The following is a 24,144-nucleotide window of genomic DNA, read 5'->3' on the forward strand; positions in this document are numbered from 1 at the left end:
TTAAAAAGTTACAAAAAATTATGATATACCATTTAAAAAAATATATATATAGAGAAATTAGTGTATAAAAATGGATATTTATAGATGGAATATCCAACGGAAGGCTGGATATTCAGCCGGAAATGGGGCGGCCGGCTGGGGTGCCGCACTTAGAGAGGGAGCTGGAATGCAGCCCCGTCAAACGGTTGCCCCGATCGAGACTGTCAGACTGCATTGCTCATGCTCTTAATAACAAATTGTTTGGATCAACCAAAATAATTTAGCATAATCTAAATTATATTTTCAGTACTAAAATAAATGACTTTTCTAAGTATTTATGATTACTTGCCTAATCTAAATTAACAAAATTTGATTTTGGCAAGTATACCAAATAAAAAATATACTCTACTCTATAATTTATGATTACTTGCCTAATCTAAATTGGGCCATTATAAAACCCGACCCGATAATGAGTCCAATCTTACTGTATCTGATTTCCGAACCCTAGTTTCCCTTCATTTCATTCGGTGCTGAAGCAATCAATTTCTTTAAGAAACCTCTCTCTCTCCATCTCTAACTTATTCCCTCTCTCCCAATTACGGACATACATAGACATTCATCACTCTTTTCTGGTTTCATCTCCGTCTCGCTCGTTATCCTCGTGGGGCCGTGGTGAGTCTTCTACGAATGAATCGATACGTGATTATTCATGATTGTTTGTGAAGTGTGTTTAATTTTTCAATCTGTTTTTTTTTTTTTTTTTTCCCTTTTTTGGATTCGGTTTCAAATGACGGCTAAATGTTGATATTGAGGATAGCTTTTTGGTTAGGGGTTTCTATAAAGGAAAAATTCGTTGTTTTTTTAGCTCAGGCGTTTCAGTGAGGAGTGATCACTGATCCTCTTTAGATGGGTTTTTGCAGGGAGTTGTGTTGATTTGGGGCGGACTTGATTTGTCGAAACTACAATTGAAGTAATCTGATGGGGAGGAAGAAACCTACAGCTCGCGATGAGGAGAGCGCCCCTGCTGGGGCGGGTGGGGCAGGTAAATCAAAGAAGAAAGGATTTGTGATTGCTGATGATGAGTATTTTATGGGAATTGAATCTGAGGAAACTGCTATTCCGGAAGAGAAGGTTGCTGCCCCTCCAGTAAACAAAAAGAAGGGCAAGAAAGGGGGTTCGAAGAATGCGGTGTTGAATGATGATGATGAAGAAGAGGAGGATGCTGTCATTGCAGATGAGGAAGAGGATGATGCTCCTGCGATCAAATTTGGTGGAAAAAAGAAGGCGAAGGCAAAAAAGAGTGGAAATAGCAGCAGTTTTAGTGCTTTTGGGTTGCTAGGAGAAGATGGCGATGAAAATGATTTTGAAAGCAAGGAAAAAGATGATGACAATGATGATGAAGTGCCTGAAATTTCTTTTTCTGGGAAGAAGAAAGCCTCCAAGAGTAAGAAGAGTGGTGGCAATGTCTCTTCTGCCTTTGAATTGCTTGACGAAGAGGAGGGAGGAGATAAAGATGAGAGTCCCAAAGAGGAAGATGATGATGTCAGCATTGCTTTTACTGGCAAAAAGAAGAAGTCATCAAAGGGCTCGAAGAAGGCATCATTCAGTTCTGCTATGCTTGAAGAAGAAAATGATGATGGTGCATCTGTTTCGAAGGTCGATGATGATTTGCAAGAAGGTAGTGTTGCTGATCAGGAGGAGGATATTTTTGCAGTTAAATTTTCAGGCAAAAAAAAGTCTTCGAAAAAGAAGAATATTAATGATGACACTGCCGCTGGAATTGGGATTGGTGATGCACCACCTGACCTTGTTGAGCTGGATCAACATGGTGGTGATTCTAAAGATAAAAAGCCAAACAGTGAAGATGTAACTTCGAAAAACAAAAAAAAGAAAAAGAAAGGTGGGAAAAATCTTCAAGAAGAAGAAGAAGAAGACTTGGACAAGATCCTGGCTGAACTTGGTGCTGGACCTTCTGCTTCTAAACCTGTTCAAGATTCTGCTGCAGCACCAGTTGCACCTCCTCCAGAGGAGAAGTTACAGAACCAACCTGCCGAACAAGAGGAGGCTGAAGAGGAGGGACCTGTGGAGACTGTAACGTCAAAGAAGAAGAAAAAGAAGAAGGACAAAGAGAAAGAGAAGAAGGCATCTGCTCCTGCAGCAGAAGAAAAACCAGAAGAAACCAAAAATGAGACAAATAGTAAAGTAACTGGTAAGAAAGTCCCAAAGCATGTCAGGGAGATGCAGGAGAGACTTGCGAAACTTAAGGAGGCTGAAGAGAGGAAAAAACGCGAAGAAGAAGAAAAGTTGAGAAAAGAAGAAGAGGAAAGGCTTAAACAAGAAGAACTAGAAAGATTAGCTGAAGAGAAAAAGCGCTTAAAGAAGGAGAGGGAGAAGGAGAAACTCCTTAAGAAAAAAGCAGAAGGAAAGCTTCTGACAGGGAAGCAGAAGGAAGAGGCTCGGAGATTGGAGGCAATGAGGAAGCAAATACTAGCTAATGCAAAATTGGATATACCCACTGGAGAATCTTCCGGAGCACCTGCTAAGAGACCTCTGTACCAGAAGAAAAAATCGAAGCCCCAAACCCAATCCAATGGAGCTGCCATTTCAGAAAATGGGGAGACCACAGATGCAAACGAGTTGGATTCTGTTGAGGCAGAGAATGTTGAGGAAGTTGAGTCTCCAAATGCACAGGATAAAGCTGGGGTAACTGATGTTGTTGAAGACAATGGAGTTGATGAAGAAGAAGAGGAAGATGATGATGAGGAGTGGGATGCTAAAAGTTGGGATGATGCTGACTTGAAATTGCCAGGAGATAGTGTATTTGCTGACGAAGAAGTTGATTCAGAACCTGAACCATTGCCCAAGAAGGATATGAAGAACGCACGGACTGCTCCTCAAGAAGATGCTGAGCTGAATACAAGCAAGCCAGTAGTCTTGGCTGATAAACTAACTTCAGTGATGCCACCGAAATCAGTGGATGTTCAGAAGAAGTCTGTGCTGGAGGGAAATGAAAATGACAACAAAAAGAATTCTTCTAATACAGAAAAGAAGAGCCAAAAAGAAGTAACTGATGATCAGCCTGTTCAGAATGAACAAAACCTTCGTTCTCCTATATGTTGTATTATGGGTCACGTCGATACTGGAAAAACAAAGTTACTTGATTGTATTAGAGGTACAAACGTCCAAGAAGGCGAGGCAGGTGGGATTACACAGCAAATCGGAGCGACCTATTTCCCCGCTGAGAATATACGTGAGAGAACAAAGGAACTGAAAGCTGATGCAAAGCTCAATGTCCCTGGCTTGTTAGTGATTGATACTCCAGGACATGAATCGTTCACCAATTTGCGTTCTAGAGGATCAGGATTATGTGATCTTGCTATTTTGGTTGTTGATATAATGCATGGGTTGGAACCACAGACAATTGAATCACTCAATCTTTTGAAAATGAGAAATACAGACTTTCTTATTGCCTTGAACAAAGTGAGTCATCTTGTATCTTAACATTGTTGAATTCTCCCTACCCATGCTGTTCCACTGTTTTCATTTGGTATTTTCTGTTTGGCAATACAGGTAGACAGACTTTATGGATGGAAGTCTTGCCGTAATGCACCAATAGGAAAGGCAATAAGGCAACAATCAAAAGATGTCATGATCGAATTCAACATGAGGCTAACTCAGGTCATATTTGTCTCTTACCTTATCTATTAGATCTCACTTTCTCATCATCAATTTTGGTTTTATCTAATGTGGATTTTCTGTTACAGATTATCACTCAGTTTAAGGAGCAGGGCCTCAATACTGAGTTGTATTACAAGAACAAAGAAATGGGGGAAACATATAACATTGTACCAACAAGTGCCATAAGGTTAATTTATAAAGACTTTGTTGCTTTACGTTTGTATCTGGTATCCTATGTCTTATTTTCATTCTCACAAGGCCACAAATTTCTGCAATTTCTGACTTGTTGGTGACTGGCAAACAGTGGTGAGGGGGTCCCAGATTTATTGTTACTGCTGGTCCAATGGGCTCAGAAGACAATGATAAAAAGGCTTACATACAGTGAGGAAGTGCAGGTTTGTTCCCTCACCTATTACTGCTTGAGAATGAGAAAGATACTCCAACGGAAATTCTCATCATTTATCCTCAAATTTTGCCACAGTGTACTGTTTTGGAGGTTAAAGTGGTTGAAGGACATGGGACCACAATTGATGTGGTATTAGTAAATGGCGTGCTTCATGAAGGAGATCAAATAGTCGTTTGTGGCATGCAGGCATGAATTGAATGTTTTATTTCTATTTTGGTTCGTTTCGGGAGAAGTTATTAACAAGCATTCTGTTGGCTTTTTTGTGCAGGGACCCGTTGTTACCTCAATCAGAGCCTTACTTACACCTCACCCCATGAGGGAGCTCAGAGTCAAGGTGAAACTTCTTACTCTATCAGTCTATTATTACTTGAAAAATTGGCATTGGTATGATGGACAAAATTATTGTTTCTATTGATTGAGTAGTTGCTAATTTACCTACTGTGTATGGAGTATTCCAAGAGTTTGTATTGGTTTTCCTTGAAATAAATGTACTAAGCTGTCAACTTGGTGTAGTATTTTGCTTTGCAATAAACAGATGTTATACTGTTATGGTGCTGTATAACATTGGACCAGTCATTGAATTTACAATTTGATTATATCTTTCCAGGGAACATATTTGCATCACAAAGAAATCAAGGCTGCCCAGGGTATCAAGATTGCTGCACAGGTAACTGTGTCTCATTCTCATAGCTCCCCTGGACTCATAAAGTTGAAAATTGAAGATAATTAATTTAGAAAAGGATGCTATTAGTTACTCTTAGGAAGTATGAACACAGAGGGGCATTAGCACACTTGCTTGCTTAATGAATTCCAGTAAACATAAATTTTCTAAGATATGGCAGTAGAAACATGGGTTTTCCATTTTAAAGTTCTCAATTGAACTGCAGTATAAACTGCTTACCATTATTGGGTTCTTGCATAGGGCACAAAGAGTCTTACATGTCTTCTAAGTGTCGCAACAATCCACTTTATGTGGTTATTCAACATACAAAGTTTAACCAACAGAACTTCACATTACCGCTCAATCTATGTAGTTCTGTTATCTACGCTAGCGTGTAGCTAAACATATTTTTGTTAATTGTTCAAATCAGTTTTATATTTGTTTCTCATCATTACACATTTCTTGGGCTGAGGGAATTTTTTACATAGATGCTCCCTCCTATTCTTGTATCTTGTTTTTCTTTAGGGTAAAGTAGTAAACTCAGGGAATTAGTATTGTTTATCAACTTGCTCCCACACGACACCACATGATTTGGGATTGGCAGATTAAACTCTATATGACACCTATCAGCCCAAAAAAGAAAAATTGTGGCACATGAATGTTGTTTTATTTAATTCGAAGCAACATTGTACTTTTCATTTATTGCAGAGTTATTTAGACACCAGAACTGCTCATGTGATGTGGTTGATGGATGCTGTCTGATATTTGCCTAATTAAACAGCTTCTTATCGAATATGCCTTTGTTTGGGCAGATGTTTTTTCTTGTATTCACGATAATCTATTTATATTATCATGCAGTATGTGCTGCTAGTAGTTCTCCCTAGTTCTGAAAATCGAATCCTTTCATGTGGTTATTCATGGTCAATCTATTTCCTCTGTTGTTTTAGTTGCCTTGGGATCTTGGCTAATACTTCTTCCATCGTTCTTTCTTCAGGGCCTTGAGCATGCTATTGCAGGCACCAGTCTCTATGTTGTGGGGCCCAATGATGACATAGAGGACATCAAAGAATCTGCTATGGACGATGTAAATTCAGTGATGAGTAGGATTGACAAAAGTGGTGAAGGGGTTTATGTTCAGGCATCTACACTTGGGTCTTTAGAAGCATTGCTGGAGTTTTTGAAGACTCCGGCAGTTAACATACCTGTCAGTGCTATAAGTATTGGCCCAGTTCATAAGAAGGATGTGATGAAGGCGAGTGTCATGCTTGAGAAGAAGAAGGAATATGGGACTATACTGGCTTTTGATGTTAAAGTAACACCAGAGGCTCGGGAACTTGCTGATGAACTTGGTGTAAAAATATTCATTGCTGACATTATATACCACCTTTTTGACCAATTCAAGGCTTACATAGATAATCTTAAGGAGGAAAAGAAGAGAGAAGCTGCAGAGGAAGCAGTTTTTCCCTGTGTCCTGAAGATCATGCCAAACTGTGTTTTCAACAAGAAAGATCCAATTGTTTTGGGGGTTGATGTCGTTGAAGGCATTGCAAAGGTAATATTTTTTTGATAGCGTTTCAAGTAAATTTTGTCCATTCATACACTATATTTTGCTCTTGAAAATTGATCCCTGATATGTGTTAAATTATAATAACTTGCAGTCCTCGACTCCTTGTAATTCACCTTAGTGTCACAAGCATTTCCGACATGTGTTAAATTGTTGACCGTCTTTAACTGAGGAGTATCCAAAATGCTTTACGTTCAATTAGTGGCTAGTACCCTGGTTATTTTTTCTTTCTGAAATGGCATTGAAGTTGGGGAGGCTTTGAAATATAGAGAGAACGGAGTAACTGCCCTTCAATTTTCTGTTTGCTGTTATTCAGAAACATCTTAACTATCATCGTATCAGAATTTGTTGTGCATGTCTATCTAAAATACCACCGTGGCATTCACTTCAAAGGGAATGGAGTAGTTAGATTTTTCTCACTACTATGTATTCTGTACATAGGTGTGTTATTTGTTGACATCTTTCTTCTGCACAAGTTGTAACACATTTTCTTCAGTTTTTCGACTGCCATCCACAATATTGTGCTTCATATGGTGAACTCATATTTCTACATTCTTTTCCATCTCACAGATTGGAACACCTATATGTGTTCCCGGAAGAGAATTTGTCGACATTGGTCGGATAGCTTCTATTGAAAATAATCATAGGCCTGTTGATTATGCCAAAAAAGGTCAAAAGGTGGCCATTAAGGTATGAAATATTGAAATTGGTAGCTTTTTGTCATCTTGTGAGAATTTTGAAATATTTGTCAGGATACTAAATGTTATTTGATTATATGAGCATCTAAAGAGTTTTATCATGAATTTCTAGTCTTTGTTATCGATCAATTTTTTCTTAGATATCAATGTGCATCAAGAAATATAATAATATCTGCCTTCATATTTCAATCCCATTCATAGCCTAGTGTGGCACAAAAGTGAGATAAATGTGTTCAAAGGGGTGATTGTTGAATAGTAGGTTGATGTGCTCAAGTCTTCGATCTCCATAAGTACTTCTACCTTGTGTTATGGCTCCTCTTGTAATATGGTGTCATTTTTCATATTTTACCTTCTCTTGTAATATGTTAAGGTTTATTCTTCGCAGATAATTGGTAGCAACCCCGAGGAGCAACAGAAAATGGTTGGAAGACATTTTGAGGTGGAGGACGAGCTTGTAAGCAAGATCTCCAGAAAATCACTTGATGCACTCAAAGAAAACTACGCGGTTTGTACATTTGATATTACCCGACTACTTACATAATGAAAAGTAATCCTGACTCCTTTCCATTGATGTGCAGGACGATCTGTCTACTGAAGAAAAGAGATTGCTTTTCAAATTGAAGAAGCTGTTCAAGATACTGTAATTTGAATATAATGGAGTTCAATACTGCTAGGGCTGTTGCAATCAGGTGACCGGAATAAGAGTTTGCAACAAGAGAAGACAGATTTAATTTGTGGAAGGCAGTAGTTGATCAGTAAGCTTTGGGTGTTGATAGCAAATACAGTGGTTAATCAGCTTTTCCCTTTGCCCTTTTGTAAACAATTGAAATGAGAAGTACTCGTGGAGAGTTTTTGTGTCCATTCTCCCAAAATTGAGGCCTTCTGTTGTATTCTGCACATATTTTGGGGAAATATTAAAAAGAGTTTTTACATGATTTCCATCCAAAGTTTCTTATAAATGTGGAAGATATGATAGTGCTAGTAAAGTTAATGGTTTTGGATTGGAATAATAAAAAATCAGGCTAATCAAAGTTTAAAAAGAGTTATGGATTGGAATCCATTCTCAACGAATTTACATGAGTGGGAAATTTGATAGTGTCTGTAAAGTTTGTAGTTTAAAGATTGAGCAGTCTTTCTCAGTTTCACATTGATAAAACGACTCTAAATTGTTGATTTGTTGTCTTATTTCTTTTTCATCTCATCTTAGACATTTGGAAATAACACTTTGTTTTTAGGATTCATTTCATTTTTTTCTTCTAATCACAAAATATATATATATATATATATATATATATATATATATATATATATATATATATAGATAGATAGATAGATAGAGAGACACCTCCAAACTATATGCAAGTGCTAAGTGTTGAAAATTAATTATTTTCTAGAGGTTGTCTAATTAGGTTTGGAAGATTTAAAAAAGAATTTAAATAGGATTTGACCTTAATTCATTGGAGAAAATAAAAGTATATATACATACAAAGGAAAACCCATGGTAACAAACTTCATCATTAAGAACAATGGTCGGGATCGCAGAAATCGAAGAAACAGAGGCGACGGCGCCGCTCCTGCAGAATGCCGCGGAGCCGGAGCCAGTTCTGAAGAAGAACCGCTCCGTCAGAACTAGTGTGCCGGAGGCGGAGGTTCACATCTACAACAGAGGGAAAGGTCCCATCGATATCATCAAAGTGAGTTTGGGCGGGTGGGATCAGGACCAGCTCGAGATCCGAGAAATCCTCGACAAGTACGGCTTCAAATCGGTCTATGCCTTCACGCCTGGATCGGGTCGGGGCGTTCCGATCCGGTTCAACCCCAGGAACGGCCGCTCGATGCTCACCTACAGAGATGGCGCTCGTGTTTACATCGACGGAGAGCCTAAGGTAGCAATTCTGGACTTTTATTGATGCATGAATTATTGTTATTTCTGTGGAATTACTGTTGTGTTTGGAATTTTAATCGATGTGGAAATTTCAATTTCAATTTGAATATGAAGATGTGCTTATCCTAATTGATTGACCTGTGGAGTTACAGTTGTGTTTTGAATTTCGATCGATGTGGAAATATCTATTTGAATACGAAGATATGCTTATCCTAATTTGATTGACCTTGATTTTGATTATATGGCTTTTTAGGTATTGGAAGTAAGTTTTACGATAGATTACTGTGGTCTTGTCTCAATGCAGCTGCAATTTCTATGCTTCTGGAATATGCTATCATGATAATGTTTTGAATTGGATAAAGAATGTTGATGTCTTGATTTTATTAAATTCATTCAATTTGGAAAAAGGTTCGGTGTCGTGTGTGATGCCATATATTGTTTGGTTACTGCTGGTGATATTATGGTCTGCGTTTCCTGATTTATAAACTTATTTTCTTGAAGCTAGTTAGAAGATTGAGTAATCACTAACTATAGTGGCGGGTTTATGGGTGGTGGGTGCCTGATTCGGCTATTTCGTTATTACCCTCTTTAGTGTTGTTTGCTACGCTAGACCTACTGAACTTGTTAAGCGAAAATGAAGGGCTTTCTGTATTTTTTTAGAGGGTTGGACTCATCATTTATCACCATCACGAAAAGGGAGCAATAGTGAAACTTATTTTCAAGCTCAACAAGTCTAGTTCGAGGCCGAGTTTGTTGCAATTTATTTATTTGGAAAAAATTTCTCCCGTCCTTGACCAAAAAACCACAACCCTTCCTAGTAGTCATCTTCCACTCTATAGGTAAAGCAAAGACAATGAGATTACTTGAACACACTAAATGGACAAAAAGTTTACCTTGTTGATCAAGTAGTGATGTACTTTTTGGTGGAAAACTCAAAGGACTGTTGGGGACCAGCAATTCAGAATCAAAAGAGTACATTAAGTTTTTACGTGTCTGTTTTCCAGTTTTCCAAAAGTTCGAATCAGTATGGGCCATAATTTAATATAAATACCACCAGAAATGCCACTTGTTGCTATCAGTTGGACTTTTCACCATTTTCATCGATATGCTTGAGTTAGATTTTTAAGATTAGCTATAGTTCTATGTGAGCGAATGCAATTCTTATTTCATAATCTTGTCTCTTACTATTAAGTGTACCTTTTTGAATTGTTTAACTAGTGGAAATGAATTAAAATGGAAGTAGAAGGGAAGTAAGCATGGCTCATCTACATAAATATTTACAATTCCATCTGTGTCAAAAACTGGAAGGGTGGGTTAAGATTCTTTGGACCTTGAAGAACATGTTCTAGTCTTATTATGTCTTTCTTAACATGCATCCTAAATCCTAGTTCATAATCGATAGCTGAAATCTATTGAAAAATGTAGAACTCTTTCTTAATCAACATCAATGACAAAGGCATCACACTCTCTGAGTTTTTCAAACTTAAAATCTTGAAGTGCTCAGGTAAAGCAAATCTTGGTTTTCGTTTTCATTGTGATGGGCCTGGAAGAGGGGGTACATGTCAAGTATTGGCCTGGGAAAAGAGGATTCCTCACTTCTTTCTCTCATTCAAAACCGTGCATGAGACTTTCTTCTCACACGGCTCCTAAGTGACACGTGATTTTGTAATATTAACCAATGTTTTACACCCTTATCATCTGCAGCCTCAAATCTGTAAATTTTATCCCGATTGGGATATCGCTGTACATTTACCTAACTACACATATCAGTACCTCATACCTACTCCACTTTGACGCGTGCGAGAAACATCCTCTTACTGATGTGCACTATCCAAGAGCTTTTATGGTTCTTTACTTGTTGAAACTTTAAGCTCAGTTCATGCCATATGTCGAAAACTTGCAAATAGCTGAACATAAAAGACTTTTGCTTCGACTCTGAGATTTAGCCTGTTGTGATTTATCCATTTTGGCTCATTTTATGCTTGTGAATGCAGGACTCATTGCTCAAGCCCATCACCAGAATAATATTAAGTGTAGCAATGATAACCGTCATCATAGTCTTTGCTATGAAGGAGACTCCAGCATGGGCAAAGAATCTGCAGTCCTCAGTCGGTCCAATTCCACCATGGGTTTTAGCTTGTGTAGTTATCGTCTTCACCCGGATGCAGAAGAGAACCAAGAATTTTTTTCAAAAATACCTCTAGTCAGGCCTTCAGGTTCATCACTCGTATTTGAAAGAGACAATCTTACTTCCTGTATTATTTTGACTTGCATATCTCATGTAAGATTACACCATGGCTTTGCTCTCAGCTAGGTTTTTATAACTTTACAGCTACATAAATTTTGTGATGTAGATTATTTCCACCCAACTGATATGTTAAGCAACCTCTGTTTGATTATGCTGTGCTTTTGTGTATAAGCTGAAGCTGAGAAACATTGTATACCAAAAACAATAATACAGGTTTCATTGAACAGGGCATTTACATTTATTGAAATCAGATGGTCCATTTGCTGCATCTCCTTAGATTTATTGATGTGCTTGATCTAATACTCCGCTGACTGCTGTTGCTGCCATGACACGATGATTGGATGTAGTTTGAGGGATGGAGGTGGTGAAGTGATGTCGGAGAGCTCATGATCCCCCGGTATATTGGAGAACGGCTATCGAAAATTAGTCAGAAAAAGAGCCAAAGAAACAAAGCTGGTTTGAATAAGTGGAAGAAATAAACCGATTCGTTGAATATTGGTTTCTTACATGGCAATAATTGGTTATGAGCCCTATGAACTCAAACTCAATTTATTTCTAAATTAGTTACAAGCCCTACAAGCTCCTTTTAAAATATTTGCTTTTAATTTCAAATGTGAGTAACCGAAAGTTATACTAATCTTTAAAAAACATAAAAATAAATTCAACTCAGGATGATGGTTTCTCCTCTTTTATAAATGTTACATTGTCTAACCTTCACTTTGAGATGCGAATTCCTACTTTAACTTGGAGTACTACTATTTGAACAAATTTTTTCAGCTTGTTTGAACACTTTTTTTTCGTTTTCGAGAGGGATTGTTCTTGTTATCACAATTCACAACCCACACAAATCATAACTACGCATACTGAGAAGTTGAATAATGTCATACATATAAACTTTTACAATGTTCTTCATTTTTTGGTAGAAACTTAATATACATCTAAAATTTTACAATGTTGTTCATTTTTTGTTAGTATGGGGTTCCAAATTTAATTGAATTCTATAGAAAAAGAATTAGATTATTTAGTCTGTGTAAAAATGAACGACTACAGGTGTCAAAACAAATATCGAGTATCAGGTATTACCCAATCCGTCTCGAAAATAGTCGGGTATCAGGTACTCGATAGCAATATATTGTGTAACGGGATAGGGTAAGGAAATCAGACTTATCGGGTAACTCGATCGGGTATCGCGTAATACCTGAATACCTTTATTAGGGTAACCACAATTTTTCTAAAAGAGTTAATAGTCATTTAAATCATGAAGTTTGGTCAAATTCTAGTATGTTTTAAAACTTTAAAATTGGAATATCAAATCACGAAGTTCCAATTTTTCTCGATTGTTTCATGCATACACAAAATGTCATCTTTTAACAACATTTAAAATGACCATGTTTAGTTTTTTTAAGTACGGGGTACTATTTTTTTCCCTATATATTGCTTTATTTAGGATTTCTCCTGTTATTGCAATGAAATATTATCGTTAAAGATTACTACATTGATTTGTGTACGAGACATTACCAATAAAAAAAAGTCAATAGTGTGATTGAGATCGAAATTGGCGCCCCTTTTTCCTGTCCATTTTCATCTCAGCACAAAATTTTCCCTTTCCTCTAAAATTGGCATTGTTGAAAAAGGAGCTTTTTGTTGTTGTTATTGGATTTTAAATCAGTATCCAATGTCATTGCGTAGGCGAACATTACTCAAAGTGATCGTCCTCGGCGACAGCGGGTATTCTCATGCTCATACTATTTCTTTTCCCTGTGCGATCTGATTTATTGTTTTCGAGCTTAGGGTTAAGTATTGGAATTTTGGAATTGACGTGTGTGACGTTGTTGATTTTTTTATTTTTTAATTTTTTAATTTTTCAGGGTTGGTAAAACGTCGTTGATGAACCAGTATCCTTTATTTCTCTCTCTCATTCATTTGGATTGTATTTTTACTTCAATTTTTTTAGTTTTAGTGAAGCTCGAGGATTGCTGATGTTTGATGAATTGCTCGATTACAATGTGTGATGCTTCTTTAACTGGTGATATAGATATGTGCATAAGAAATTTAGTCAGCAGTATAAAGCTACTATTGGGGCGGATTTTGTCACGAAGGAGCTTCAAATAGATGATCGTCTTGTCACTCTTCAAGTGTGTTTTCAGTTTGCTTTTTGTAAATTTGGCTTCTCTGTTGATGAATTTATGTATAAAAAGCTATACATAGTGAATGAACTTGTATTTGCGATTGGTAGATTTGGGACACTGCTGGCCAAGAGAGATTTCAAAGTCTTGGAGTTGCATTCTATCGAGGGGCGGATTGCTGTGTTTTGGTCTATGATGTAAATGTAATGAGGTCTTTTGATACCCTTGACAATTGGCATGAAGAGTTTCTCAAGCAGGTTAGTGTCTTCTGTTTTCATAGATTGCTTGTCTGCTCAAAAGATTTTTCATGTATTTTGGATAATTTTATCATTAAATTTAAATATTGGGCCATAGCGGATTTGAATCCGAGACCTTTGGCCTCATGGATTGACCACTCCACCGCTAGGCCATCACCCAGATATAATTGTTGTTCTTGTTTTGTTTCTGTGAGGCTTCTTGTTTTTCATTTGTTGGCACTTTCTTAAGTTTATCTTGTAAAGCCAACTTGTATGAGCAATGAATGTTGGCTATCTAATAAGGTAGTACTACATATTAAGCTAAAAATTTGTATCTTAGGCTAATTGGCTTTAGAAAGGAAGGTGTACTTGCTGTGATAGTTTCAGGAGAAAGGGAAAAGGTTAAATTTTTACTTACGTGTTGAAATTAAATGCTATATTTATATATTTCCTTCCTTTTTTAATGATGACAATGGGGTGATGCCTTAATGGAATAGGTTTTCCATATAAATAGATTTATGACTGAGAATTTTATTGTTTGTGATATTTTACTATGTAATCGACCTGGGCTGTTCTTTCAATATTTGTCCATCAACTGCTGAACCTTTTTCACATATTCATTGTCATTTCAGGCTCATACTTTAGTCGAAAATAAGAGAATAAAGACCGAATTAAGGACAGAGAATGTGAATCATTAGTCCAGGAGGAGAGACTTATATTTTTAGATTGATCAAAGTATACCAACATGTACTACATGTGTCCAAAACATATTTCTCTTGGCCTATGCTGATTTATTTCAACTTTCCATTCACTTTCAGATAGTTCATTGCCTTATAGCCATATACTTCACCCTGAAGTATTTAATAGTAACCAAATGAAGGTAATTCATGCATTCTAGATTGAAGAGCTTCACCTTTTATAAGGATTAGCATTAGCATTTACAATCTAGAATGGATGGTAAATGTGTAGATAAGAAGGGTTGTAGATATCTATCTATCTATCTATCTATCTTGTTAATGTAGTAGTAGGAAGCTCATATGATGCAAAATTTGCGAACTGAACATGTTGCATTGGTAATGATGCTGATTGTCACAGAGTTTTATTCCCTGACTACTGAATGATAGCTTTAATACACAATAACTGGTAAAGAAAGTTTAAGGTGTCTGTCATGCCTTGTGTTCAGAGCTAAGATATTGACGTGCTCATTATGGCCATTAACTAAAAAAATGATGGCCCTCTCATTATATAATAGAAGTGAGAAGAAACAAAACCATGCACTTTTGGTGATTATGTGTAATAACTAATAATTAAGTTAATAAGCAGTAATATTTTAACCTCTTATCTTCAGTAGATCCACGGTCCACCACTTATATTTTTGGAATGGGCTTCTCTGGCCAATTCATATTTTGATTACAATTCTCACCCTCAGATTTATTTTTGTAGTTGGATATATAGAAAAAGTTACATGTTTGCCTGTTATGTCAAAGAAGTAGTATGACTTTAGGATCTTCATGTTAGTTAGATAGGACAATACGGTCACTTCCTCCGTACTTATGTTTCTCATTGATAACTATTTCAGTGTGTTTGACAAGTTTAACTTCAGTTCGATCCTGGACTAAATGAGGCTATGCAAATGATAGCAATAGCAATGTGCTTCTGTTACTGCTAAATAATTATCATTAGCTTAAAGCTCTTATACTAATTCAGTTGGCCATCTAGATATTTCTATTTTTTTATATTTCTTTTGATATCGACAATATGCTCAGTTTTGGTGGTTATATGGGAAATTGATGGTATTGGTTATAATACAGGCAAATCCACCTGATCCAAAGTCATTCCCATTTATATTACTAGGAAACAAGATTGATATAGATGGTGGCAATAGCAGAGTGGTAAGTTGATTTGTCAAGCTGGTTTTATCTTAGTTTCTTCATACTTTATTCTAATTAAAATGATACCAGGTTTCTGAGAAAAAGGCAAAGGAATGGTGTGCATCAAAAGGGAACATCCCTTACTTTGAGACATCAGCCAAAGAAGATTACAATGTTGATCCAGCATTCTTTTATATTGCGAAGGCCGCTTTAGCTAATGAGCATGACCAGGACATGTGAGTGGATTTACATAGTTTAATCGACACATTTTGTTACAAGTAGTGATCAGCACTCTCCCGTCTCTCCAATTCCATTGTCAGGCATAAATAAGCACGAGCTACATATTCACCTTAATAAGAGCTCTGAATTTGGAGTGACTTGCTTGTGTAATACTGGATTATGTCATTATGCCCACCAAAGAGAACCAATCAGGAATGTTTTAGATTATATAAAACATATAACTTGTGAACTCATCATAGGGGGCTACAATGTGTGAATTCACATAATACAGATGTTATTCTACATAGGAATAGCGAAATCAAATTATATTTTCATAATTAGAATGTTTAGTAGGTTCTTTTAAGGGAAGGATTTTAGTGAAAGGCTTAAACTTATGATTCTTGGAAGTTAAAACACCTTAGCTGCTGGGCTTTTTTGTCAGTCTTAGTGCCCTATCTTTATTATAGTTGATATGTTCTTAAAAAGCAGTTATACATATAACTAATTAATGTGCAATATGCACGTCTCCCGAATACATGTAGTGAAAGTACCGTTGGAAGCTTTTTGAATAAAAAGACAAGAGATTCAGCATAGCTTGCAACTCCTGATTTGCTTTGGTTCTTTTCATGTATACAATTAATTGGTTGAGCTTCCCTGTCCGCACTCTTCAGGCATTTAATTGCCAGTTTCATTTAGAAATTCTCTTGTCTGAGATAGTAACCTGTAGCATCTCGTTTTCTCTAATTCGATTGGAATTTGTACCTCAGATACTTCCAGGGCATTGCAGAAACTCTTCCAGAAACTGAGCAACAAGGTGGCTGTGCTTGCTGATCCGAACTTTGAACCCGATGTTAAATGGATGGGTTAACTTGTTCCTGGTGATTCTTTTGTTTGAGAGTGTTGTTTGTAGCTGCACTTTTGCAAACACTGTATACTAGTATGTTTCTTAAGACTCAGTTTGGGATTGTGTCCCTTTCCATCTATTTATTCTTGATGTTGTAATCTTTTGGTTTTTGATCCTCCTTTGTGATTTTGAGAGGCTTGTGATTGTGATTTGCTTCTTCAATATTCATTATGCTATAAAACATTATTTGTGCAAGGTTTGTTTACTGCGTTTTGTCATGAATTTTCAGTGAAATATGAAACGTTAAGCCGTTAAGGTAAGGTTGCTATATATATATAACATATTGATTATTGATTAAAAAAAGAGAGGGTAAGGTTAGGGTGAAACGACACCTTAAATGCATAACCAAGACTAGATGTGGTCCACTAAATAAAAAAAATGGATGATGTCAATTTTATTGATTGCGTGTGCATTATGTAACACGAACATGGCATCACAATTCACATGAGTAAAATACCAGTGACAGTTGCATTAGAACATCTCCATCCGTGCTCTTTGGCAAGAGCACGGATGTGAGCCCGAATCCACTTTTATTCATTTTTTACTCTTAGTCAAGAGCACAAAACTCATATCCATGCTCTTCCGCAAGGACAAGTTCAAGGGTCCCACTATTCCATTATTTAATTTCAATAAAAACATTTCCACAATATTAAAAAGCATTAAAAATACACGAAAATTTGAAGTATAAATGAGAGATAATTTGATGTAAAGAATGGATGATGAATGTGAGTAATTATAGATTATTTTGGAATAATTTTTTTTTAAAATAAAAAAAAATTGAAAAATGATAAAAAAAACAGCTATATTTTTGGGATCCGAATTTTTTTTTCATTTTTTCCGGATTATTTTCGATTTTTTATGAATTTTTAAAAAATAAATAAATTTAACAGAATAAAAACGACTCAATCACGCAACGCCACGTCACCCTGCTCAGCGGTACGGACATGCTCTTATTATCGAGCAGCGCCCTGCTGTCGGCACGGACGGACAGCGCTCGTCGCACCGTCGGCATGGACAACATCCATCTTACGGACAACAGCTGCGGATGCTCTTACACTCCTATATACTTATACAATTTGAAAATTGCATAATAGAGTTTTCCAGCAATATATTCACACTTGGATTATTATATCAAAGGGAATTTGGGATAGACTTCATTATATGCAAATTGTTGGAATATGAGTCTTTTTATTCGTTATACTACTGCAGCTCTCTCTATCCATGATTAAATTTCTCATTTATTATTTGACTTTATATAAGAAAGCGAGTAGAAGAAGTTAGTGTGAGTAGTACTTTTAAATATTGATTATATTATAAATGTGAGTGAAATGAGTTAGTGGAATGTGAGTCTACTATTAAAAAAATAAAAGTGAAATGTGATAAATATTTAGGGATGGACAAAAATAGAAATAGAGGAGTGTTATATTGTTAACCCAATACTTAATTGTTAACTACAATTAAATAAGAGATATTCAAATCAATGACCTAGATCATCAGCCTCGAAATGTCAATACGACCAACAAAAAACGTCTATATGGATATTAATATTTACACCAAATTAGTTGTAACTAACTTTTGAAAAATATCACATAACTTTAAAACGCATATAACTTTATCGATTTAAATTATTTTTTCACACAACATATATCAAATTAAAGATAATTTCATAAGGATTCTGACGAGATCTCACTTGCATATGTTCCGATGTTAAAATTTGAAAAAAAAATCAAAAATTTTCAACTTTTTCGTATAGCAACAAATGTCAACATAATATATAAAATATGTAAATATAATACATTTAGAATGTCATTATTAAAGCAATACGTTGACATAAGAAATGTGATGACATTCTCAAAATATTGTGTTAAATATTTTCACAACACTATATTGGTATTTTCATCCAAAACCCTAATTTGGTAATTTTTTTATCTTTTTCGATTTAATTAATAAAAACAAAAATTATATGTGGCAAATTTTAATTCACTAGATTTCTAAAATCATATGATAAATTAGTTATAGTTAACCACTAAAATGTGAGTTAGCAATTGATTACTCCCAATAAAAATAAACGACAAATTTTCGGTAAAAGAAAAAGAAATGGGGGTGTCACTATATTGAAAGCCCATAAAATTAGGGGCCCAGCTAAGGAAACGACGGCGTTTTCCGATCCCATCACTGTCCTTTCCGACATATGATATCCACCTAGGTCAGTTCCAATCGAAGCTTTCTCCAACTCCAAATCCCAAAATGGCTTTCGCCGCTCGATTCCTCTCGAGATCCACACGCCAGGTATTTCCTCACTCGTATTTTTATCTCTGCATTTTGTTCTAATTGACCGGATCTGTGTGCGAAATGCTAGGCTTATTTTCGTATGATCGCAGCTCAAATCGTTGATTATTTTGTGGGCTTATAATTTTGATGATTTTCCCTTCGATGAAATACGGATGATTGAATTTCGATGTCCTTTTTTGTGTATTACTGCAGTTGTATGCTGGGCAAAATGTTCTTCGAGCGGAGTATGCCGTTCCTGCGCGTTCCTTTGCCAAAGGAGCTGGCAGCGCTCCCTCCTCCTTGAAGGGTGATGGTGAGTTCTTAATTGTGTTCTTCACTCTCTCTCGTACCATTGCTGATGATGACGATAAAAATCTCTTGGTATTAGGGAGATAACCATGGGGTAGAGAAAGGTATCACACCCTGAAATGATTCGTTGGAAAACACATTTCTATAATTTAGCGTTATCGGGTGGTGTTTTGAAATTGTGTACTTAACTATCCGGAGTTTTATTATGTTAAATTTGACGAATTCGTTTTTACCAAGGGGATTATGATTGTAGATGTGTGATCATGTGGCTCGGAAAGCCACCAAGTGACCTCATTAGAGTAAATTGGGGCAGATTGTTTGGAATAATATGAAATTACTGTCCTAACACACCAGTTGCATGAAAAATTTATTAGTAAGTCACTGATGTGGATGCTGGGTAGAGTAGAACTACTAATAATATTCCTATTGTGCCTGTGTTGGGCTAATGGGCTTATCAATTGTTTCGTGAAACATCCAATTCGTTGCGTCTTGTGGCACACGATTACTAGTTGTGAGCAATGTAGCAAAATTATCTTCTTTTGGTTATCTTTTATCAAACATTGCAACTTTGAAGTAGTCTTGTGACCTCAGATGTACTTACAGATTTTTACATCTGCATGTTTATATTCACATGTTACTTGTTACTACATCTGCTGTGTTAGGTAAATTTTCAAAAGGTTTCCTATCTCATTGTCTATTCATCTGGCAGCATTCCCAAATTCAAATGATGACTGTACATGCATTTGATTTATTGATTATATCTGGAATCAGCATTTATCAGACTTATTTCAAATGAAAATTATAGCAATATACTTTATAAATGAATCTCATGATATATGTTGCTAGCACAAAATGCTGGAATCATGATCTGTATCTTTAACATGTTTTTTTCTTCTTCGTTATTTGGTGCTGTTTTCAATGATTTCTTAGCTCTTGATTCCACATATTATCCTGAAATTTAAGAACCCCATTAAAAATATTATCTTGTGGGCTTCCTCAACTTTTTAACAGCTTGATGCTGGCGGATTGCCTATTTATTGTGTTTCAGTCACTAGCTGTTGATAGGCAGTACCATATTGTTCTCTATGCCTGCACTTTCAGGTGCATATGATATTTAGACTTGTCAGGTTACTGAATACTTGATGTGTCTTATATATCTGTGTTTCTGACTGTTGCATATTTTTGCACAAAGAGATGTTGAAGGGTATATTTCTTGACGTTAAGAAGAAATTTGAGACAGCCATGGGGATCTTAAGGAAAGAGAAGATCACCATTGCTCCTGAAGATCCTGCTGCTGTGGAGCAGTATGCCAAAGTCATGCAGACTGTAAGAGAAAAGTGAGATCTTCTTACTCTTTGTTTACTTGGTCTGTATCAAATTACTTTAATGCCCTTATGTTTAGTAGTAGTATTTGTTTTCTCTGAAATAAGAGATAACTTAAATAAGTAATTTTACCATGGAACACATGCCATTGTGATGGAGTCCGAGTGTTTGCTAGTATATTTTAGTATTTTTTTTAGTTTTTAAGTTTTAATTGGATGGGAGTCTCAACAAGTGTTTATCCCTCAAAGTTAGCACTTCCTTCGTTGGAGGGTTTTATAATGTGAAGAACATATATTAGAGCTTAGAAGTTCCACCAGCTAGCTAGTCATTTTTGAATCGTAATAAAAATATGAAAACTATTCACTTTTTTTTTTATTTCATCATTTAATGGAAACACACTATCGCATTACAGACTACACATCTTCATATGTCCTCTCTTACTTTTGTTTATGTATTTCCTTTTTTCATTCAAGCTTCTGAAAATCATTTAGATATGTAAAACATCTTCATTATTGTTCTTTTATTTATTGCTGTGCATTCTACAATCTACCTGCAGGGCTGATCTTTTTTCGGAGTCACAGAGGATCAAGTACACAATTGATACACGAACACAAGACATTCCTGATGTTCGTTCCTACTTGCTAGCCGTGAAGGAAATAAGGGTGAAGTATGTTTATGCATTAATACCCTGTTTATATATCCTTTCAATTATGTATGCTTCCTTTTGAATTTCTGGATATTTTTTTCAACAATTCTTTTTGTTTCATTTTTCCCAGCATTGTTATTCATGTGACATTTAGGATACATTCTAAGAGTATGATTTTTTACTTCTTTAATTTTTCAATCTTTACTTTTATGCGCTTAACTTGCTTGGCTGAGTCATGGAATTCTTTTATTTGGAATTTTATTTTCTTACAAGGCTTTGGTCAAGGAAAATGTCATGTGAATGGCTGTTTTAGGCTTTTAGCATGCCAATCAACTGGTTCGGTTGCTCATTTTCTCAATTACTTTTGGCAGGAGAGGCCTTACTGATGAACTAGGCGCAGAGACTATGATGATAGATGCACTGAACAAAGTTGAGAAGGAATTGAATAAACCTCTCTTGAGAAACGATAAAAAGGGGATGGACCTGCTGAAGGCAGAGTTTGATAAGGTCAACCAAAAGTAAGCTCCACGAAGTAAAATTAGCATTCATAAAGAAGCAATATCTTCTATCTATTTTTCATTGGTAAAACCTTGTTATTTGAAACAAGTTTTTCTTATAAATTACAGCATTGCACTCTGATAAGCATATGATAAATGTTGCAAGTATCACAATACTGGGCTTTTCCTTGGTGTGCACTTATTATTAACTCATCATCATGTAGGCTCGGCATTCGTAGAGAAGATCTGCCGAAGCTTGAGCAGCAGTTGGAACTTAAACTTGCAAAAGCCCAACTTGAAGAGCTGAAGAAAGATGCTCTTGAAGCCATGGAAACTCAGAAGAAACGGTATGCCTTTTAGCAGTCCTTGCAACACCTTCCCCCTTGTGCATTCTGTATGTGTTTGTTTAATTGTATGCAACATGCCATTGATGTTGAGACATGTTTAATTTGAGCAAAATCTCTCCCTTCCAACTTATTGCAGGGAAGAGTTTAAGGATGAAGAGATGCCTGATGTGAAGTCACTAGACATCCGAAACTTCCTTTAGACTGAAATTCACACCTATTTTGTGTACGTGTTTTTTTTGCCTTGTTCTCTCTTGGGCAATTCCCTGAGTGGGAGATATATTGCTGCTGACTGATTGAAGAGGAACACACATAAGAGTCCTGCCTTTGTTTAATAATAATACTATGTCAGGAATTTTCTAAGACATACACTCGAAGGTTTGATATCCGATGCTCATGTTTCATAAATGATGCATTGTATTGAAACAAACTATAGTTGTGCTGCATCTTAGCTCAATATTTCTTTGTACTATCCCCTTTCAGTATAGGCTCAAAATCTGAGTATTTTCTTCTCTCCTGTTTTGAGTGTTTATAGTATTGTGTAAGAGCATCTGCAGCGGTAACGGACGCCGTCGTCCTTGCCGCTGGCACGCCGCTGCTCACCAATGCACGTTGTCCGTCCTTGCCAGCGGCAGGGAAGAACACGTCTGTGCCGTTTAGCAGGCTTACTTGGCGGGCTGCGATTAGCCAACGACATAGATTTTGTTTGTTTCTTTTTTTAAAAAAAAAAATTCAAAGTTAATTAAAAAAATCGTTTTTAAATAAAAAAAAATATTTTTTCACTTCCCATTAAATTATATCTGTTTTCTACACACTTTTAATTTATTTTTCAATTTTCCCAATGATACGGGGTCTCCGAAGAACATTGGGGATAGAGGACTAGTCTTCCACGGGGGTATTTTTTAGTCTTTAATTATGTAATTTTTAATTTGTAGGATTTTAATTATGTATTTTTTTATTTTCTAGGATTTTAATTATGTAATTTTTATTTTTTAGGATTTAATTATGTAATTTTTTATTTTAATGTATTTTTATATTGTAGAAATATTTTTAGTAATTGAAGTATTTAAATTGAATAATAGAATGGTGAGACCCTTGAGCTTGTCCTTGTGGAAGAGCATGGATGTGGTTGTTGTGCTCTTGCCTAAGGGCAAGGAGTAAAAGTGAGTCTGGGCTCACCTCCGTGCTCTTATTTAAGAGCATGGATGGGGATGCTCTAAGTAATCAAATAAATGTTTGGTTTGAACATATACTCCTAGGGTATGTTTGATAAGTTAGTAATACCAAGATAGAGAATTATATATGGACATTTCTAATTGTTTGATATCATAGTTAAGCTTAACTCAAAGCCCAATATAAGACCAGAGCCCTATCTAATCTTACCAAAATTATAACATTAACCTTGTTTATGTATCTTACTAATTTGTCAAGTTAAGCCATGTTATTTAATATACAATACAAATTTAGATAATTTCTTTTCTATCAAACAACAATTATAAAAAATCATATCTTTGCATATCTTGAAATGAAGCCCATATTTCTTATCTTGTTTTACATATCTTCCCATATCTCATTTTTTTTTATCAAACGAGTCCCTATAGTTGTATCTGCGCCCCCATATTAGTAAAATAGGTTATAACAAGTAAGAGCATCCGCAACGACATGCTCGTCCATCCGTGCTGCTGGCAAGGACACCCGCCGTCCGCCGCTGCAGCTCGTCCGTCCGTGCCAGCAGCACGACACTGCTCTTAAATAAGAGCACGTTCGTGCCGCTGAGCAGCCTTAGTGGCGCAATGCAATTGGCCAACGGTATATCCGTTGGCAAATTTGATTTTTTTCTTTTTTTGTTAACAAAATTTGAAATTAATATTAAAAATTAAAAAAAAATATTTTTGGATTCCCAAAAAAAAGAGCCGTTTATGGACGTTTTTTTGGAATTTTTTGAATTTTTTTATCCCAAAATCATCTATGAATACACACATTCAGCATCCACTTTTCACATCAAATTATCTCTCATTCATATTTTTTCATACTAATCATCTACATCTTCCTATCTCACTCAAACCCTCTCTAAAAAATTTCAAAAATGGATTTCACCGATCTCATTACGGAAGCGGAGTGCGAAGAACAAGAATACCAGGAACAATATCGTGCCGCCTATGAAGCCTATGCCGCCGCCAATACCCCCGCCCCTCATCCTCGGCCAACTAGATCAATTCACCGCCGCTACATCCATCGTGACTGAGAGGGAGCCCAAGAAAGGCTCGTTGCCGACTATT

General features: G+C 36.1%; 4 protein-coding genes across 5 annotated transcripts; all 4 read left to right on the forward strand.

The window, feature by feature from the left end:
• The first annotated feature begins 473 nt into the window (after positions 1-473).
• Positions 474-7,918, forward strand: LOC125222402 (uncharacterized). Of its 2 annotated transcripts, none has more exons than XM_089064068.1 (12): positions 474-651; positions 886-3,459; positions 3,550-3,657; positions 3,744-3,844; positions 3,962-4,052; positions 4,139-4,249; positions 4,332-4,397; positions 4,671-4,730; positions 5,719-6,276; positions 6,859-6,978; positions 7,372-7,491; positions 7,565-7,918. In XM_089064068.1, the coding sequence occupies exons 2-12, from the start codon at positions 958-960 to the stop codon at positions 7,628-7,630; spliced, it is 3,903 nt and encodes a 1,300-aa protein (XP_088920194.1). In that variant the 5' UTR covers positions 474-651; positions 886-957; the 3' UTR covers positions 7,631-7,918. The 2 variants fall into 2 exon arrangements, with proteins under 2 accessions (XP_088920194.1, XP_047980939.2); XM_048124982.2 differs by having other exon boundaries at positions 900-3,459.
• A 556-nt stretch (positions 7,919-8,474) lies between these two features.
• Positions 8,475-11,366, forward strand: LOC125218128 (WD repeat protein). Its single transcript, XM_048119731.2, has 2 exons — positions 8,475-8,872; positions 10,866-11,366. Exons 1-2 carry the CDS (start codon positions 8,513-8,515, stop codon positions 11,073-11,075), a joined length of 570 nt encoding a protein of 189 aa, XP_047975688.1. The 5' UTR covers positions 8,475-8,512; the 3' UTR covers positions 11,076-11,366.
• A 1,222-nt stretch (positions 11,367-12,588) lies between these two features.
• Positions 12,589-16,670, forward strand: LOC125218989 (ras-related protein Rab7). The gene is made up of 7 exons (XM_048120826.2): positions 12,589-12,847; positions 12,988-13,014; positions 13,155-13,254; positions 13,356-13,502; positions 15,293-15,373; positions 15,443-15,588; positions 16,339-16,670. The coding sequence occupies exons 1-7, from the start codon at positions 12,795-12,797 to the stop codon at positions 16,400-16,402; spliced, it is 618 nt and encodes a 205-aa protein (XP_047976783.2). The 5' UTR covers positions 12,589-12,794; the 3' UTR covers positions 16,403-16,670.
• A 1,937-nt stretch (positions 16,671-18,607) lies between these two features.
• Positions 18,608-22,382, forward strand: LOC125185213 (putative ATP synthase 24 kDa subunit, mitochondrial). Its single transcript, XM_048081712.2, has 7 exons — positions 18,608-18,764; positions 18,960-19,059; positions 20,248-20,392; positions 20,935-21,045; positions 21,396-21,542; positions 21,746-21,868; positions 22,005-22,382. The coding sequence occupies exons 1-7, from the start codon at positions 18,723-18,725 to the stop codon at positions 22,066-22,068; spliced, it is 732 nt and encodes a 243-aa protein (XP_047937669.2). The 5' UTR covers positions 18,608-18,722; the 3' UTR covers positions 22,069-22,382.
• The last annotated feature ends 1,762 nt before the right edge of the window (positions 22,383-24,144 follow it).

The sequence above is a fragment of the Salvia hispanica genome, chromosome 1, assembly GCF_029641045.1.
Source record: "Salvia hispanica isolate PSC_SH4W2 chromosome 1, Shi_PSC_v1, whole genome shotgun sequence".
NCBI lineage: Eukaryota > Viridiplantae > Streptophyta > Magnoliopsida > Lamiales > Lamiaceae > Salvia > Salvia hispanica.

Coding starts and splice junctions, on each gene's coding strand:
- LOC125222402 (XM_089064068.1), top strand. CDS start 958: ATGGGGAGGAAGAAACCTACAGCTCGCGATGAGGAGAGCGCCCCTGCT. Junction 3,845..3,961: donor GTACCAACAAGTGCCATAAG/GTTAATTTATAA, acceptor ACTGGCAAACAG/TGGTGAGGGGGTCCCAGATT. Junction 4,053..4,138: donor CATACAGTGAGGAAGTGCAG/GTTTGTTCCCTC, acceptor ATTTTGCCACAG/TGTACTGTTTTGGAGGTTAA.
- LOC125218128 (XM_048119731.2), top strand. CDS start 8,513: ATGGTCGGGATCGCAGAAATCGAAGAAACAGAGGCGACGGCGCCGCTC. Junction 8,873..10,865: donor ACATCGACGGAGAGCCTAAG/GTAGCAATTCTG, acceptor TTGTGAATGCAG/GACTCATTGCTCAAGCCCAT.
- LOC125218989 (XM_048120826.2), top strand. CDS start 12,795: ATGTCATTGCGTAGGCGAACATTACTCAAAGTGATCGTCCTCGGCGAC. Junction 13,015..13,154: donor AAAACGTCGTTGATGAACCA/GTATCCTTTATT, acceptor CTGGTGATATAG/ATATGTGCATAAGAAATTTA. Junction 15,589..16,338: donor AATGAGCATGACCAGGACAT/GTGAGTGGATTT, acceptor TTTGTACCTCAG/ATACTTCCAGGGCATTGCAG.
- LOC125185213 (XM_048081712.2), top strand. CDS start 18,723: ATGGCTTTCGCCGCTCGATTCCTCTCGAGATCCACACGCCAG. Junction 19,060..20,247: donor CTCCTCCTTGAAGGGTGATG/GTGAGTTCTTAA, acceptor TTTTGCACAAAG/AGATGTTGAAGGGTATATTT. Junction 20,393..20,934: donor ATGCAGACTGTAAGAGAAAA/GTGAGATCTTCT, acceptor ATCTACCTGCAG/GGCTGATCTTTTTTCGGAGT.